General features: G+C 41.9%; 1 protein-coding gene across 4 annotated transcripts in view; it reads right to left on the bottom strand.

Annotated features, from left to right (window-relative positions):
- Positions 1-3212: 3212 nt before the first annotated feature.
- Positions 3213-17041, bottom strand: part of LOC109486252 (KN motif and ankyrin repeat domain-containing protein 1-like) — a 54605-nt gene continuing 40776 nt past the window's right edge. For 3 of the 4 annotated variants that reach the window (XM_019789994.1, XM_019789995.1, XM_019789996.1), the window contains 13 exons: positions 13348-15813; positions 12856-12973; positions 12087-12305; positions 11675-11707; positions 11186-11273; positions 10147-10296; positions 9730-9828; positions 9387-9500; positions 9012-9110; positions 8412-8513; positions 7536-7631; positions 7153-7184; positions 3213-6780 (listed from right to left, as the gene is read on the bottom strand). In XM_019789994.1, coding sequence (XP_019645553.1) covers positions 6756-6780; positions 7153-7184; positions 7536-7631; positions 8412-8513; positions 9012-9110; positions 9387-9500; positions 9730-9828; positions 10147-10296; positions 11186-11273; positions 11675-11707; positions 12087-12305; positions 12856-12973; positions 13348-15813 — 3641 coding nt within the window. In that variant the 3' untranslated portion in view covers positions 3213-6755. The remainder of the gene's footprint in view (positions 6781-7152; positions 7185-7535; positions 7632-8411; positions 8514-9011; positions 9111-9386; positions 9501-9729; positions 9829-10146; positions 10297-11185; positions 11274-11674; positions 11708-12086; positions 12306-12855; positions 12974-13347; positions 15814-17041) is intronic. The other variant, XM_019789997.1, reaches the window with a different exon arrangement.

The following is a 17041-nucleotide window of genomic DNA, read 5'->3' as shown; positions in this document are numbered from 1 at the left end:
GCTCAACAGGAAAAAAATAATAACATTCCTTTGGACAGTTGCGATCCGTTCTCTTTAAGGTTACACCCAGGGCAACCAATCGTAAACAACGTCGAGGGGGTTTAAACTAGCGGAACTTTGCTGTTGACTTTGAAACGTTGACCAAAGTACAGTACTTGGAATATACGATGTCTGAAATTATGAAGGGCAAAGTGTAATCACGAGGCTTGACATGCCATTGTATTAGGCGAGCAGACTGAAGTAAACACTTGTACTAGGCGTTAAAAAAGAGAAAGAAAGGAGGAAAATATAGCTACCTCTACAATCTACCTATCCAGCATTTTCAAATCGTCTTACACAATTTTTCTTAGTTAAAAAAAACGACAACATGATGGTTGTTGAAACCTTTACCGGTGACATCTATACATTGATTTTTTTGTAAGTAAAAACGCTAAACATTCCACCAAAGGAAGTATAGATCGCAGTTGGCACTTTCTCACCATGACTCATGCGTACTGATCGACAGCATATATAACAGCCATATCTTTCCTTAGGAAATCGTTACAACTTTAAGGGTCGAGGTACAGGTAGGTCTTGGCTGTCACTAGGGTACGATGTATGTCGACAATGCAGCCAGTTTACTGGGAGTAGTTGTCCATCATTTTGTCAAGAAAGTACACCAAAGGACACTTTTCGTAGTAACGGAAATTTGGAAGTTTACGGTATGTGTTGATTAGGAGCAAAGTTCACGCGACAGAAATAGCTAGCTATAAAGGCTGAACAAAAGCCGATTGTCCACAGAGTACTGAGTCAGCTGTTGACACGACGGGACGTGGCTAAGGAGGAAATGGTCACGTTTAAAACAGACTTTGAGGCACAAGTAAGAAAAGACTACCGATATGTTAAAAGTAGACCAATACAGCAAGCACATCTGTGATTAAACATCAATCAATCAATCAAGGTTGGGGAAAGTGTAGTTACAATGTTATTAGATGGTCTCACGGCCAAGCCTGTACAAGGGTATCAACCCCCTTGAGTGTCCCATGGCCAGGCCTGTTCCAGGCTATCAATTCATTTTGAATGGCTACAAGACCATGGCCAAACCTCGGGCCGGCAAACTGTAAACTGGATGGCTAAACTCCCTCGGCGTGTTATATCTCTATTTGGCCAATTTCTACTATTTCCAGCCGCGCCCTCAAGCCTGGTAGAGGCTACCAAACCTGCAGTACAAGGCCGTTTAACATGCCGCGATCACGCAACCACATGTGTTAGTGACTCGTTCCCAGGTTTCGACATCAGGGGCTAAAATAGAGATTTACCGAATCCCGGTATAGTGGAATATTTGCTAACAATCACCCCTTGTACGCCCCTCTTCTTGCTCGTAAGTTTATATTGTTCCGATTCATATAAATTTAATTTTCTTTTGGACAATATACGACATCTTGATCGTCCTACGACAGAAGTACGAAGAAGTGCAGTACGCAATCATCCCCTATGTGAGACTCCCTTGAAATTCATTTGTTTTTATGCTATTAAAAAGAAAGAGCCAGAGAGACCCAGAGTAACATAGTTACGTAAGCCACTGTTAAAATGACCCTGCAGTTTGGAGACAAATCGCCAGAGGCCACTGCTACACGGTCCTTCGGCCAGGTTACGTCCTGACGTTTCGCCGACGTCAGGACGTTTTGCAGTCAAGGAAACGACTATTTCATACTCTAACAGTAATTAATTCTAACAATAGCGATAATCATAGCAACAAAATTTCAGCTAAAAACATGAGACGGCAAACCATAACAGGAAACCGCAATTTCAGCGGCGTTTTCGGGAATGTTGCTGCGAAGTGTATGGCTGAGTCAGCTGATACAGGCAAGCAATTCATTTCAGATGATCTCATGGCCAAGTCTGTACAAGGCTATCAGCCTCCTTTGAGTGCCCCAGTTATCATTCGATCCTTCTGAATCGCCGCAAAGTCAGGCTGTTCCAGTCTACGAGATCCTTCTGAAAAGCCGCAGGGTCAAGCCTGTTCCTGGTGCTGACCTTGGTGCTGATATGATCAAGAGGCCTGGAGCAGAGAAACCCTACAGAGGAATGTAATAAATCGCTAGAGGTCGTTGCTGCATGGTCTAGCATTGTTGACCCCAGTGCAGTGATTCATATGCAAATCGTATTTTCTACCACTGTACTGCACTGTCGTTTGCGTGATTTTATCTGTTTTCACCCCAAAATATGGGTGTCGCTTATGCTTGTAATTGTCTGCTCTGTTAACTCGGTTTACGGAGGGTCGGTGGTCTTCAAATCCCGCTGAATACTCTACAACGCGACCAATTCTACCGTGTCGCGCACCAAACACAACTGGGTCGCCGTGCTTGTTTACAATACATGTTCGGTGATGTTGAATAGTAAAAGTAGCGTCTCTTTCGTAGCAACATTCTCGAAAACGCCGCTGAAATTGCGGTTTCCTGTTATGGTTTGCCGTCCCATGTTTTTAGCTGAAATTTTGTTGTTATGATTATCGCTATTGTTAGAATTAATTACTGTTAGAGTATGAAATAGTCGTTTCGTTGACTGCAAAACGTCCTGACGTAGGCAAAACGTCAGGTCGAAACCTGGCCGAAGGACCGTGTAGCAGTGGCCTCTGGCGATTTGTCTCCAAACTGCAGGGTCACATTTACCTGTGGCTTACGTAACTTTGACGTAACTGTAGTAGTGCAGTAGTTGCACACTGGCCTTTGTGATGAACCTTTGTGCAAAATACTAAATTACTCACAGCAACATTTCCTGTTATGTATCGCCGTCCCATGTTTTAAGCCGTTGTTTTGGTTATTGCAATGGTTAGAATTGAAGTTATGATTAGGGTTAAAGTTGGAAATAGGCGCTCTGTTGACTCCGAAGCGCCCTGACGTCTGTGAAACGTATTGACACTATCCGGTAGATGTACCGTGTAGCAGCGACCTCTGGCGATTTGTGAAGTGCGAGAGAGACTGATTTTCATTCATATACTTCTTAAGTTTGATTTTCTTTGTGAAACACATAAATAGATACAAAGAGTGACTCATTTTACACATTATACAGCCATGTGTTCGTAAACCTAGCGCTTTTTGAATGCCTTTTACCTATTTCAAATAAGGTACCTGACAGCATAGTATGAATACTGTATACTGACTAAAGTACAGGTGCTAATAATGATGGTAGATTGCCTAAATTAGTGCTCTCTAATAAATGGACATAACTTGTTCATTACATACTTGTTTATTACATAAAATACATACAGGTGATACAAGGAATCAGGAAGACGATATCACTTCTTGTGGTAACATACAGGACTACATTCACGACTGGCTAAAAATTACTGTAGGTCACATACCCTGCCATTGCCAGCCACTTCTCTTCTGTAATCTTAAAATTAAAACCATTATTTTTCACCAAATGGCAGCCCACACCCCTCACATTGTGAAGGTATACTATCAAATCAACCAGTGGAAACATCATAATTTTAATATTCTGCTTAGCCCCACAGTACCACACACTGCCCCAATATAGGGCAGTACATTCACAATTAAAAGGTGTGAAATAACTATAGAAATATAATGGCAAGTTCAGGTAAAAGTTTTCTACCGATTGAGAAATAATACAAACATTATACTCAGAATTAGGACCTGGTCTTCAAATCAAACATATAATTTCTAAAATCAAAGGTATTTTTGACCCAAAATGTCTATGGATACCGGGTATCTCTCTAAAAATTATTGTAGTCTACAGGATAAAAATGGAAACTTGAATCCTTCCATTACACTACTACAGGAAAAGACAATTTATAAACAAAGAAATACCACCTAAAGTTTAGATACAAACAGTTAAGTGAGTTACGAAAGTCAACAATGCTGCATTTTTAGCCACGAAGGAAACTCAGCCTCTAATAACAACAGGGTATCACTATGTAACTTTGGTTGTGCATGTATGGCCAATTTGTCCACACAACAAGGTATCAACCACTATATGGACAGTATATCAGCACACAGACTGACACCAAAGTAAATGTGAAAGCGTTACCCCTTTCTCTGTTTGGAAGCACCATGTACACTTTTTTTTTTGTCATAACCGGAGAGGTAGATTCAGTTGAGCTTTAAAGTTAGCAGTTTCTGGGTGGTGTTGAAATATTGCTGTCTTTTCCTTTTCAGCCTATCATGTACCATTTTCTGAGTGCAATCATCTCCTAATAGCTGACAGGATTTACCAGCATGTTACAGCTAGCAGAAATCAGTACATATTGAGCTAGAAATGGAAGCTAGGTTTCGGGATACCAACTTAGGCTAAGGGAATGGAGTATGTGCTATAACAGTATTACCTAAGACTCCTTGTCAGCATTCAAAAGTTTCTACATGTACAAATGTAGTTGGTACTAGATCACTGGTAAATTATAGGGCCTGGAATCAAGACATATGTAGTATCATGTAGCCCCTTGTGCTCTGCCCAGTTTTGACACAGACGAAGGCACTATGAATTTGTTCTTTCAGCAAGGACACTCAGCTACAAATTTGCTAAAATAGAGTCCTATATGAAGGGTAATTTCAGCCAGAAACTGGTTGATTTCATAATCATATGGAGTATTTGGTACATGGTTTTTCCTGTTTCCTCACCATATTAACTTAAGTATAATATTACATTATTGAGGTGTATAGCAACATACATGACAAATATGTCTAGCTATATGTGGCTTGAAATAGATAATTGCTCATTTGTAACATACTTGGGAAACTAACACTACATATTTAGCTTCCTGTTCTGATCCTGTTAATTAAATCAATAACCAAAGTGTAGATCAACTTTGTTCTGGTCCTTGCATGAAAGGGGTGCATCCAGATTGGCAGACAGTTTTTCTATCCACTTCTAGTATACAAGTATATGGTATGATGTATAAATGTAAATGAGGTGACCTCTTTATCATAATTAAGGTATGATTGTTTCACTGATTCTGTATCGTAATGTGAATGCTTCCTATTGTATAATACATGTAGATACACAAAGTATATCTAGCCTGATGAACAACAGAAATCGGAGTGAAATCTTATGTTTCACAAGTGCATAGACATGCATGGACCAGAAAAAAGGAGCTAAAATGTATTTGTCAATGTGAAAGCCTAGAATAAAAGGGAATCCTGGAGCATATGGCAATGACAGTCAAAAGTTGTCTTTTTTTTCATTCTCCTTTTCTTTTACCCCTGCATTTCAACATCCATTTCATGAAAAGTATTACTGTATGTTATCAACAAAAAATTTTCTTCCTTCATTACAGCATGAAAGGACAGACACTGTTCAGGTATGTGTTCAATTTTCACGAGGACGCCTAGCAGTATATTTCAGAACTGCAGTTTCCAGTTCTGCAACTTTGTCAAATTGACCATCAAAGATTAATCATAGACCACATGCACCAACAGCCCCTCTAGCTTCTCACAGCTGTACACTGACAAGTTTGTCATCACAGTTTTTATGTATTCACCATGAAACATTCAGAGCGGTCATGTTGTTAGTAAAACTACAATTTAGCAGGACAAGGAAGCATGGTCAACTGTATCATCACAGATTAACATGTTAGTAGTAATCTTACTATTGCTATCATTTACGTCCTGAAATACTAAAATAGCTTCTTCTTGCTTTCAAAATATATTCCTTTTTTCTATATCCATCACCATACATGTGACATACATGTGGTTAACTCGAGGGTATAAAATTTATATTTCTGTTGTCAAAATGACGATGTCATGGCACTTTTTAAACACTGCCTAGACTACAGGTGCCTTCTTGGGTTGGGTATTTAGGTATTTATTTATTTACAGCTGTCATGGTGGCATTGTACTTGTCTTGCAATCTGGCAACAATTCGGCCAGTATTCATTTTTATGATCTGATATCTGGTTGTCATTTAGACTGTTTGTATTCTTCCTGTTTGAAAGACAGTTATACATATGTTGTTATTTAAAAATCTATTTGGATAATACCTTATGACAGTGTATCCATAGTTAGTACCAAGTAACCTTTCTTGCATTGTAGTGAATGAAAGATATCATGGTATTGGTATACATGTACCTTATTCAAAACCTTACAATAAATAACATATTGAATACATTGTTACTGCTTAGCCCTGCCACCCCTTGACACAAAGTGGACTGCTCTAAAAGCAGACATATTCTAGGAAGATGTGGTCAGTTCCACTCTGTCCGAGGGGTGGTAAGTATTTGCTGAGCAGAGCTGAGAGCATGTTAATACATAACAATATACATGTATGTTAGTACGACACATGGAATAAACTTAACTTGCTAAGAAATTTCCCCTACTTCTAAGGATACAAACATGTATCTTCAACATACCTTATCAATATACCAATGGTGGCTTTGCTCGAGTTCTGCGATATTCAACTTATATATTTCTGAAGCTTCTTTAATGATTTTTTTTCTGTTAACTGTAGTAAGGTTCAGAATATACACGTAACATTACATAATAAACATTCGAGGCAAAGTTTTATATGCCCCAAATATGAGCATGCAATTTCTTAGACACAAAAATGTGATGCTGCAGCAATTTGGAACATAGATTCATATCCAGTGACTTTTAATCACCATTTACAATCTTCCCTTCTTGTCTGCAATAATGTTCTAAAATATACCCTGTTCTGAAAGTGGCATGATCCGACATCTGGCATAAAAGTAACATAAAAACTAGGTGATACCACTGTTCAACAGGGGTGACTGGACCCTCCTCTCTTCATGCACGTCAGTACAACTAGGGTGATTTTCTTCGTGTTGGGCTGGAAAGAGAAAAAGAAAACAGTTTGCTTAAAAAAAATCAAACAGCTTTCAAAAACGTATGTTTTTTCAGCTAAAATTGCAATTAAAAGAATGCACAGTGTAGTTGCCGTGCATGTACTAAATAACTTAATTCTGAATGTCTCGGTTTGTCTCAGTACCTTATTTAAAAGATCCCTCATTATTCATCAACAGTTGCCATTCCCTCAAAAAAGGAGGATTTCTTTCTCTCATGACAGTAACATATCCACGCCTGGGAGTCATATATACAATTCAGTTTCTTAAAAGTATTTTAACATTCTCTACATGTACACTGTGCTGATCTGATTGTGATAATGGAATGGTGTGATTATGTAAGGGTAAAATTGACTTACCTGGGTGATAACCTCCTTCCCTTGCCTCCACCCTGCATGATACATAACAGAACAAACATTTAGTTTAGTTGACAAAGACTGGAGTTATACAGTAAAAAAATTGGGTAGGGCCAAGTTCATGCATTGGAAATTACAGTTTAAACTTGCTTCATGGTGGCCATCAACAACTTGATTTTTTTAAAAGAATCTCGGGTATCTACTATAGACAGTTTTGTTAGTTTCATCAGGTTGGTAAAGTATAGGATACAGGAGTATACGCTAGAAGCAAAACTCCAGTCAGAAGCTCTGAGGAAGGTGTCTGATAGACAACGAAATGTCAGTAATTTAAACTTAATTGTTAATGTAAAAAAGTAACTCCTGTATTCCAGTGCATGTTTCCTTACCGGTGCAGTTTTCCCCATGTTGACCTGAGCGTAGAGCAGCACACCGATGTCCCTATGTCCTGCCTCCATGGCGATGGACAGAGCTGTGCTGTCATCCTGCCAGTCATGCAAATCAGGCAATAGAATGAATAAATAATAGAATTTACTGCCAGACAATTGTACTGGGTAGAATTTATGGCAACAGCTATTAAATAATAATACTACAAGACTACTGGTAATCTATCCTACATTTATAACCACAAAATATCATCAATAATACTTTATGAGCAACATTTTCTTCATGTATGGATGTTTCGGTCTAACTTTTGAGTGATTCAACATGTTGCTACAGCTTTTGCTACAGTTTTGGAGTGCAGAAACTTAAATAAAAATGTCTTGCTTTGTAGGTATTTAGATATCAAAGTACATCCGTACTTCACATGTGGTATTATGTACTGTCTTTATCTGATATATGTTAGTGTTATTTCGTATGAGATGAATTTAGTACATGATTGATAAATGATGACAACAGAAGAATCAAACAGAAGAGATTGTGACTTAATCCCTCCCTTTTCCTTTAAGGGACTGTGATTCTAGCTTTCTGAACTATACAGGAGTTTTCTTGCGCCATGTTACATCTTGGACTATAGTACAAGTACTAGCATGGTCGTGTGTATGTAAACAATGTTATACAACTTACAACTAGTTCCTTTACTGTGACCTTTACCTATCCCAGTGGGCATGTATGTACAATAAACATCTTCATAAAGAATAGAGAATAAAAAATTTTCTTTCCTCTATAACAAATAAGCTCTGTGATACTGGGAGTTGTAAGATTAATTTTGTATGTACCATGAAGGTTTGATGAGCAGAAGAGGTTAAGGATAGGGTACTCACATTGTCAGTGATGGTAGCGTCACAGCCCGGCTGGGCCAGGAGGAGCTTGACTATCTCCAAGTGCCCGTGTTCACTGGCACACATCAGGGCGGTGGAGCCGTCCTGGTGAGACAGGGAGAGCACAGAAACAGTCGTGGTTAGGGATGGCGGGGAGGGGTGGGGTCTGTTAGTCTAACTAAAATGTGAAACTAGTGGACGATACTGTAAACCACTTGGTATTGGCGGTAGCGAAAGTTCACTGTCTGAGAAAAAATGGAAATGTTCACGGAAGTATACGTTTGCGGTGGTGACAGGTGCAGAGGAAATTTGGCAAATTGTTTGCGTTAATGACAAATTCACAATTTCACAGCAAACACCGTGAATATTTAAAGTACCACAAATGTAACACACCAGAATTTTTGTTCATAGACTGGTAACTCCGAGAGGGAAAGAAAGAACAAGAGAGCAAAAAAAGAAATGAAATGAATGGCATGATGATGCTAGTAGTTGTGAGGAAACACAATCTCCTCAGTGAAATCTTGAATATATGAAATTGTACCAATTTTGTAACAACACGCTCGGCGTTTCAGACAGAGACAAAAGAGATTGTCATTAAACTACCTCGTCCTGCAGGTTGACCTCTGCGCCCGCCTCGATCAGCATTTTGACGATCTCCTGCCGCCCGTGACTCACAGCGAGCATGAGCGCGGTCTGTCCAGCCTGGGGGGAAACATAAGAAACAACACGCTGGTTACCATGCAGTCTGTCCTCTTGAAGTATTGCGAATACATTCATCATCTTTTTGTTTCCAAAATCTTTCATCTATGTTCTACATGTACTTGGTTTCAGCTACATGACCTTCTGACATATTTGTAGCTAATCAAAGAACCCAGTATATATTCCTTACCAACCGATTTACCGATACAAACAAGCAACTAAACAATAGTCATGACAAAGGGAAACATTCAGCAGATAAAATGAGTTTTCCTGACAGACCTGTGTGGCCCGGATGTTGACGTCGCCGGCCTGGAACAGTTTCTTCACCACCTCCATCTGACGATCTCCCTGCAGCTTGGCCAGGGAAGCCAGCATGATGGCCGTGTAGCCAGCCTGGGGGGACAGGGCAAAATTCATCAGACAAAAGGACACAACAAGAGCAACAAATTTATTTACCTATCTCTGTACAAGTGACATTCCCCTTTCCTAGGATAGAAAAAGCTTAAGGTTCGAGGTCAGAGAAAAATGGACATGTTCACGGAACTACACGTTCACATGCAGGTTCAATACAAAGAAAGCAGCCAAATTATTTGTTCATGGTTCACAGTATATAACGACTTACCTTGTTCTGTTTGTTGACCTCACACTGGCCAGTCTCCAAGAGAATCTCAACAATGTCGAAGTTGGAGTGTGACACGGAGTAGTGCAGGGCTGTGTTACCCTGGGGGGACACACAAACATGGTACATGGGTCAGACAAACCTTCCTTAGAACAATTCTAGCTTGTATGAACATAGAAAAAGGCTGCTGCACAGAAAAAGGATATTGCATTGGGAAGTACAGAAATACAAATGTACATGTAGATGACTACAAATAATAATTTGCAGTGAATAGTTTTAAATATAATCTTGTGTCACATAACAAAAGTTGTACAAAAAGTGGTGCTGGTGCATTACACTGAAGGGCGATTATGCCGGCTATATAGTGATCCAGTACACAGCAGTGAGTGAGTGAGTGAGTGAGTGAGTGAGTACACATACATTTCCATCCGCTAGGTTGACTATCTTGCCGAGGACTCCAGTCGCCATCTGCTCGAACGCGGCGAGGTAATCCCGCACCACTTGGACGTCCGACGTCTTCTGAGCGCCGGCCTTCATCCACTCGTGCTGGATCGTGTTCATGGCCATCATCTACAACATACAACAAACAGGGTCAAACTCATGGGGGTGAAGGAAAGGACATGGTCATTACTGGAATTTATGTCATACCTGGGCCACAGTAACGTTCACTACAGCATCATATGGGTGTTTCAAGCCTGTGTAATACTAGTAACTTGCTGTTCACACTGGGTTCTAACGGTTATCACATAAGCTTCCAAAGGTTCTGTAGAATCATTTGAACGTGTTTACTGTGCGTCTCTTTCTAACATTCAAATTCCTGGATTTGAAGTATGGAATTGATGTTGCAACAACAAATATTTTAAATTTCTGTGCATTTTTTTAGGGTAGGTATGACATAAGTAAAACACAACATGGTTTATTCAGCTCAAATGATGGCTTCAACCAGGCTTTTCACTTTCAACATTTAGAACTGCATCATTCTCCAGGCCTGGACATTTTTCCCCAAACACAACACATCCACTGTACATTTTTCCAGATGGCATTGTTTTGGCAACGACCAGGACGTTTGTGCATGTGCCTTCCAGTTATGGTGACTATAAAAATTCTTCCACTAAATCATTCTCCAAACATCATTTTGCCCGAAACAATGTTTTTGCAGTACTGTTTGCCAGATTTTTAAAAGAATATTTGACAAGGTTAAGGTTACTGGGCTCTGAAGGTGGGCTGTGTTGGGTGTGATTCAGTAGCCCAACCAATCCTCACTTAGTTACCAGGTAAGAAACTACATTAAGAATATCTTGTTTTATTCATTATTGTGGACTTCTCTGTTCATCTAAGCATTTTCCCTCTGAGCCTGGCCAACAGACTCCTAGACAACTTTCAGCAGCTTCTGGGACCTTCACACACACACACGAACACAACCAAAACAATACCTCCGGATGAAAGGGTTTGTGCTTACCAGTTCTCTCGGAGGCACAGACTTGGGCGTGGTGACATGCTTCTCCAGCACTCCACAGGCTTCTTGTAGTTCCTCACTCAACTCATGTCTGCAGAACAGAGGACAGAGTCAGCACAGGGACAAGTAAAATCAGCACAAAGACAGGACATACATGTAGCATTGGCACCAGGACTAGATGACAATGTGACACAGAAAGAATGAACCAAAACAGAAACAGCAAAAGGACTGTTACACCAGAACAAGGATATACGATATCAGCAAAAAGATACTACAATGCAACACCAAATTCTGGTAACTTAAAATCTGCCGAGTTATTTCCAAAATCAAAATTCCAACATCAAGCATGAGGTACATTTCTATCACTTCATACTTAAGAATATCATTTTCTTTGGCAACAAGTGAACAGTTAGCAACTGAAACCAGAACTGAACTCTCTATAGAGACTGCATGGAGAACATAGGAAGAAGAAAGGCCGCCACCACAACTTACGTTTCCTTGAGTTCCCTGCTCACCAGCCGATCACTATGAAAGAACAAACCCAAATCACTCCACACAAAGAAGGATGAAAACACCACTGTCTCAACTTTACAACCAGAAAAGCTTTTAAACTCAAGCAGTTAGCAGGAAAAGCATGGTTAGACTTCTGTAGCAGGAAAGTTAGTTTTGGTTACATGTACTTACATGTCATTGTACCACATTGTAGCTCCTACTTACCTGCCTAAAGCATGGCCACACAAGTACTTCCAGGCAAGAAGTAGTAGTAGTAAAGAATGTTTTGTTAGTGCCACTAGCAAGGTATTAAATGTTTTACATACAAAAATTGTGTTAGTGTCTTTGACAACGTTTAGAAAAAGAGATCTTTTCAATTCAATGGCCATTCCAACTGTGCAGTGTTACTCACGTTTCTTTGATGTCTTCACAGATGATTTCCGAGGATGATATCGTCTTGACGTCCTTCTTGCCTTGGTCTTCCTTGCCCTTCTTGATGACTTTGCCCAGTTCGCAGTTGTAGCCCCCCTCGTCTGAAGACTCTGATTCGGAGCTGCTGCTGTCTTCGTCGTCTGTTTCATCTTCCGAGCTCTCCTCTGAGCTAGAGTCATCGCTGCTACTCTCATCATGGCTACAAAAAAATACAAACTTTGTCTATTCTGTTCATGGTCATAAGAAGCCCTCTTGTATGTACACTAGTATTCCTGACAATAGACCGATCCCAAACGTCCATCACAATTAGAAGTTCAACCAATGAGAGAGCGTCTGCATATCCGTCAAATATTTGCATTTCTACGTTTTGACGGAGGTGGGTTGGGCTTCAGGATCGGTCTTTTATTTCTAAAGCAACTTTTTCATTTGTCAGTAAATTCACTAATGCAATTTCAGGGCTGCGAAAAAACATTCTTACTGAAGAAATTTGTATATATTGACATTTACTGCCATTTCCGAGCACATTTTTGAAATCGCATTGGATGCCTTTAGAGCTCAAGAAGTTCTTGTTTTGCAGTAAATTGTTACTTGAATACAAAACTTTCAAAGTTCAAGTGTCAAGTTTCAAGTTCAAAACTTTGTGTGTTTTTGGCATGGAAGGAATAGTCAAATCAAATGTGTATGCATATACATATTAACATATATCATTCTAAAGACTGTGTGGCCTGCAAAAACTAGTTCATCCTCACCCATTGCCGTTAACGCCCACAAACTGGATCTCTTTCTTGATGTTTACTTTCTTGGTGGAGTGTTTTCCCTTCAAGCACGACCGTAACGGCCGCAAGTTGGAGATGGCAGGGCTCGAGCCTTCAGGGTGGGAAAAGGGAAAAAAATGAACCTTGGACTAAATTCAATTTGTATATAAATCACATGGAAAAGAGCATACCAAATGAACGCCATATTCTTTTCCTTCTTTTTTAGTTATATTCGTATTCGATACAAAACAACGATGCAAGAGATCTGTAACTCTTGATGTAATACGAGTATATTCAATCTAATAACTACATATCATCCAGATGGAGGCCTGGCAAACCCCTATCTCATATAAGCCACACAGTAATTTATATGTGACTATAGCGAAGCCACATTGTACAAGTATAGCTACTACAAACAGCATCACGCTTCACCTCAACACCCCACTTGTTAAAGGAAGACAAACAAAAACAACATTCCCCACTTACCAGGTGACAGAGCATGTTTGTTCTCAAATCCATCCACAGCCTCTAAAGACTCCTTCTCTTCCTCCTCTTTATGCTTCACTTCACCATCCAGCTCCTCGTAACCATCCTGAGGCGTAACCGTGACGACCGTCTCCCTGACAACCGTTTCCCTGACGATGTGGCGTACAGGCTGTACTTCTGCCACCTGAGGTTCTGTTGTCTTGATGATGCTCGCCTGTTGGAGAGGAGGGATCATATCATCTTCATCCTCTACTTCGTCGCTACTGGAGCTCTCTACGATCTCCAGCGGCGGGCGAGCTGCAGTTGCAAAGGAAACAACGTTCACCGTTTTCTCTTCCTGTATTAGGACTGGGGGTTTCGCCTCCTCCAAGGGGAATATAGAGTCTTCTCCAACTCCGATGTCCTTCGTCTCCGTTTGGTCCTTTCCTGAGTCCACCGTTTCCTCCAGAACAGAATCGTCTCCTGTGCCGGCGTCGGTCTGCTCGACCTTGGCGAGAACAGAGACAGACTTCTGGTTCCAGTTTGCCAAGGTCGTGCAGCCGATACTCCTAGTTTTGAGGTTGCTACACTTGTCACAGACGGTGTCGTTAACGGTACAGCGCCCGACACCCACCGTTTTACTCTCCATGTTATTGCAACGATCACATATTGTGTCCTTTATACTACACACTCCCACCGCAACAGTCTTCGTCTTCACATCGGCACAGCGGTCGCACAGAACATCCTTCACTGAAAAATTCCCAACTGCCACCGTTTTCAGATTCACCGCTACAGTATTGGTAACTTTATCAATGGTATTGATGACGGGTGTGTTTGTGTAAACAGACACAGTCTCTACCGGGGGCTTCTGATGTTCAGAAACAGAGCCATTGCCTACACCAACTGTTCGAACGTCTTTTGTTTCTGGTATATCTACAATCACCCCAATGCTTCGGGTGGCGTGTTTGGTTTTCTGCTTCTTAACCACCTCAGGGTCTGTTGTCATGCCAACGTCCCGCAATTCTGTGTGGTTGCCGACGGCAACCGCCCTCTGCTCGACCGAAACCCCCACACCAACTTCCGACGTCTCCACAACTGCTGTATTGCACTTCTGGTTTTCTACGATTCCTAGTTCCTGTTGAAGCAAGTCGTTGGATATTCCCACCCCGACGTGGCGCATCCTTGGGGAATAACCGACTCCTATGTCGCGTGATGGTACCGTGGTGTTGGTGCCTACGTCTGTGGTTGTCCGCAAGGCACTATTGTAGCAAACGATATCTGAAAGACTGGTTGTGTCACCGACTGAGACGGATCGGAAGCTCCGAGGGGGCACTGGGGGAGGCACCTTGGGCTTCTTGGCTGTACTGTTCTTTTCAGAAGGTGCTGGCGCATCTTTGGAGGCCTTCTGCTTTTCCTGCTCTGCCTGTTGCTCCTTCCACTGCTGCTCCAACATCTGAAACGATCCAGTGCTCAACGATCTTCGATGCAATCTCTTCGTACCGTCCTTGTCGCCATCCTGCTTCTCCCGTTTGTTGTCGGTGTCTTCAGGTTTGAGATTTTGCTCGCCATTTTTCGACTTGAGTTGCATCACGAGCAGGCGCTTCTCCTCCTTCAGAACGGAAATCTTGACCTGTAAGACGGGGATTTCCTTCACCTGCTCCTCCAGGACCTTTATTCTCTTCAGGCTGGCGGCGATTTGTTCCCGGATGCCCTGCAGCATGGCGGAGCTGACTGCTGGCGGCTGGGGAGTCGACGCCCCCGACCCACGCGAAGAACTACCCGGGGAGAGGAGCGAGGCCGGCGTCTGTACTCCCATGCTGTGCTTCGTATCCCCGGACATTTCACTGTGTGGAGAAAACTGGCCTGAACTGGACTGCGTGGACAGCTGGGACGACAGAGAACTAGACGAACCGCTGTTGCTCTGAGTCGCCAACGCGGCGGGCATGGTGAACACGCTGTTCGAGTTTGGTGAGGTAAAAGGTATGGGCAGGTCGCCTGGCAAAGACGGTCTACGAGTTGATGAGTTATAGCCGTACACAGAACTGGCATTTTCCCGTGGATCTGTAACCGTTTGTTTGGTAGTTGTTGCTGTTGTCGTTGTTGTTTCGGGTATGGAATTGTTCGCTGATGACAAGGAAGTGTTGACGGAGAGGGGAGAAATGGGCGAGGAAGGCACTACGGACGCATGTTTCGGTAGATTACTTTGCTGTGAGTTCAGATAAAAGCCTCGTGGCAAGGTGTTAGCACGGAAGTCCATGGGAGCCGGGCCTCCAGGTGATTTGGGTTTCCTGGGCCTCACGATCTTGGGGATGTTGCTGCCCTTGGAGATGTCGTCGCAGTACTTGAGGAAGTCCAGGTCGATGTGGTACCCGTACGGACAACACGTGCACTTCCCGTCGGGGGACAGGTCCACTTTGGGGTTGGCCTCGGGGGTGTCAGACTCCATGTCTCCGAAGCCAGACTCAGCATCTGCCGGTTTCTCAACGTCTGGAAATAAGGATAGAAAGGTTACAAACTAGCGTGGGTGAAGTTAGTTGAAATTGGTGTTAATCTTTTTGTCTCACCTTTGTCTGCTTAAGTGACCACTACTCTTCCAGGAGAGAAGTGGTCACTTAAGCAGCAGTCAGTATTGTAAAATGGAGAAAAAGTTATTTGGTGAATAGGCAAACACAGTGGAGAAGGCATTGGTCTATCTGCTATATTTTATGTAAACACCATCTGACAGAACACACCTGGACCTGTGCTCAGGAGTGTTGTCTCGCCTCTGTGACTTATGTATTTAACTCAATTGTTCCAGAGTTTGAACAATCTGCCCTGAATAGCCAGACGTATGTGCTACACAAAATAAGAAGGTTTTGCCAACCATCCACAGGAACTAGCAATGCCCTTTCATTCCCCCACATAAGTTTTCAGAATCTCTATTAAGGTCTCGGACCGGAGTTTTTTTCACGATTTTGGATCCGGCGGACACCCTCAGACCGAAGGGCTATAACTCCGCCAAAAAAAGTACGCCGGGAAATCTCATTACATCAGTCAACTGAGGTTTCCAGCCGGCTTCCGATACAATTTTGGTTATTGTCCGTCGACTCTATAATTTGGGTACAAACTGTAGTTAAACGTAAATTTTGGATACGAAAAATGTAGTTTTTTTGCAGTTTTTTCAACGGACCTGCTTGGAAAAAACGAATTTTCCCAGGCTAACGGCTTATATGCTGAAATAGCTTACTACTTCCTGTTTCTGAAAAACAGAAAAAAATATAGGTTGTTGCGATAAGTTTTTCGCAAAATCCGGTGACGCGAACCCCTAGAAATTCCACATAGAACGCAGCTATTTGGGTCATCAGGCGACAAACCGCATCACCCTGCTCGCGGACTAATACCAAAAACGCTTCGCTGGCCGTCCAACTTCACCGCGCCGAAAAACACTACAATCCCAAGGCTTTTTGATCAATTCAAAACCTAGTTGAAAATCTACAGCGATCGCCGAGCTATGGGGAGCCAAACCTAGCGTGACAACCTCGCAGATCCGGCGATTTACTGCGCACTATTTGGAACCCTGGTCAGAATTAAACTCCGACCCGGAACCTTAAGGAGATTATTTTTCATAAAAAATTATCATAATTCTTCAGAAACATCATATCTATCATATATCCAAATTTTACATGTCTGCGATGAGTACTTTTCCCGCGGCAGAGGTTTAAAGTCATGTGAAAAA

This window comes from Branchiostoma belcheri, unplaced genomic scaffold (genome assembly GCF_001625305.1).
Source record: "Branchiostoma belcheri isolate BF01 breed outbred unplaced genomic scaffold, Haploidv18h27 scaffold8, whole genome shotgun sequence".
NCBI lineage: Eukaryota > Metazoa > Chordata > Leptocardii > Amphioxiformes > Branchiostomatidae > Branchiostoma > Branchiostoma belcheri.
Note: the sequence above shows the minus strand (reverse complement) of the source record. Positions and strands in the feature narration are given on the sequence as shown.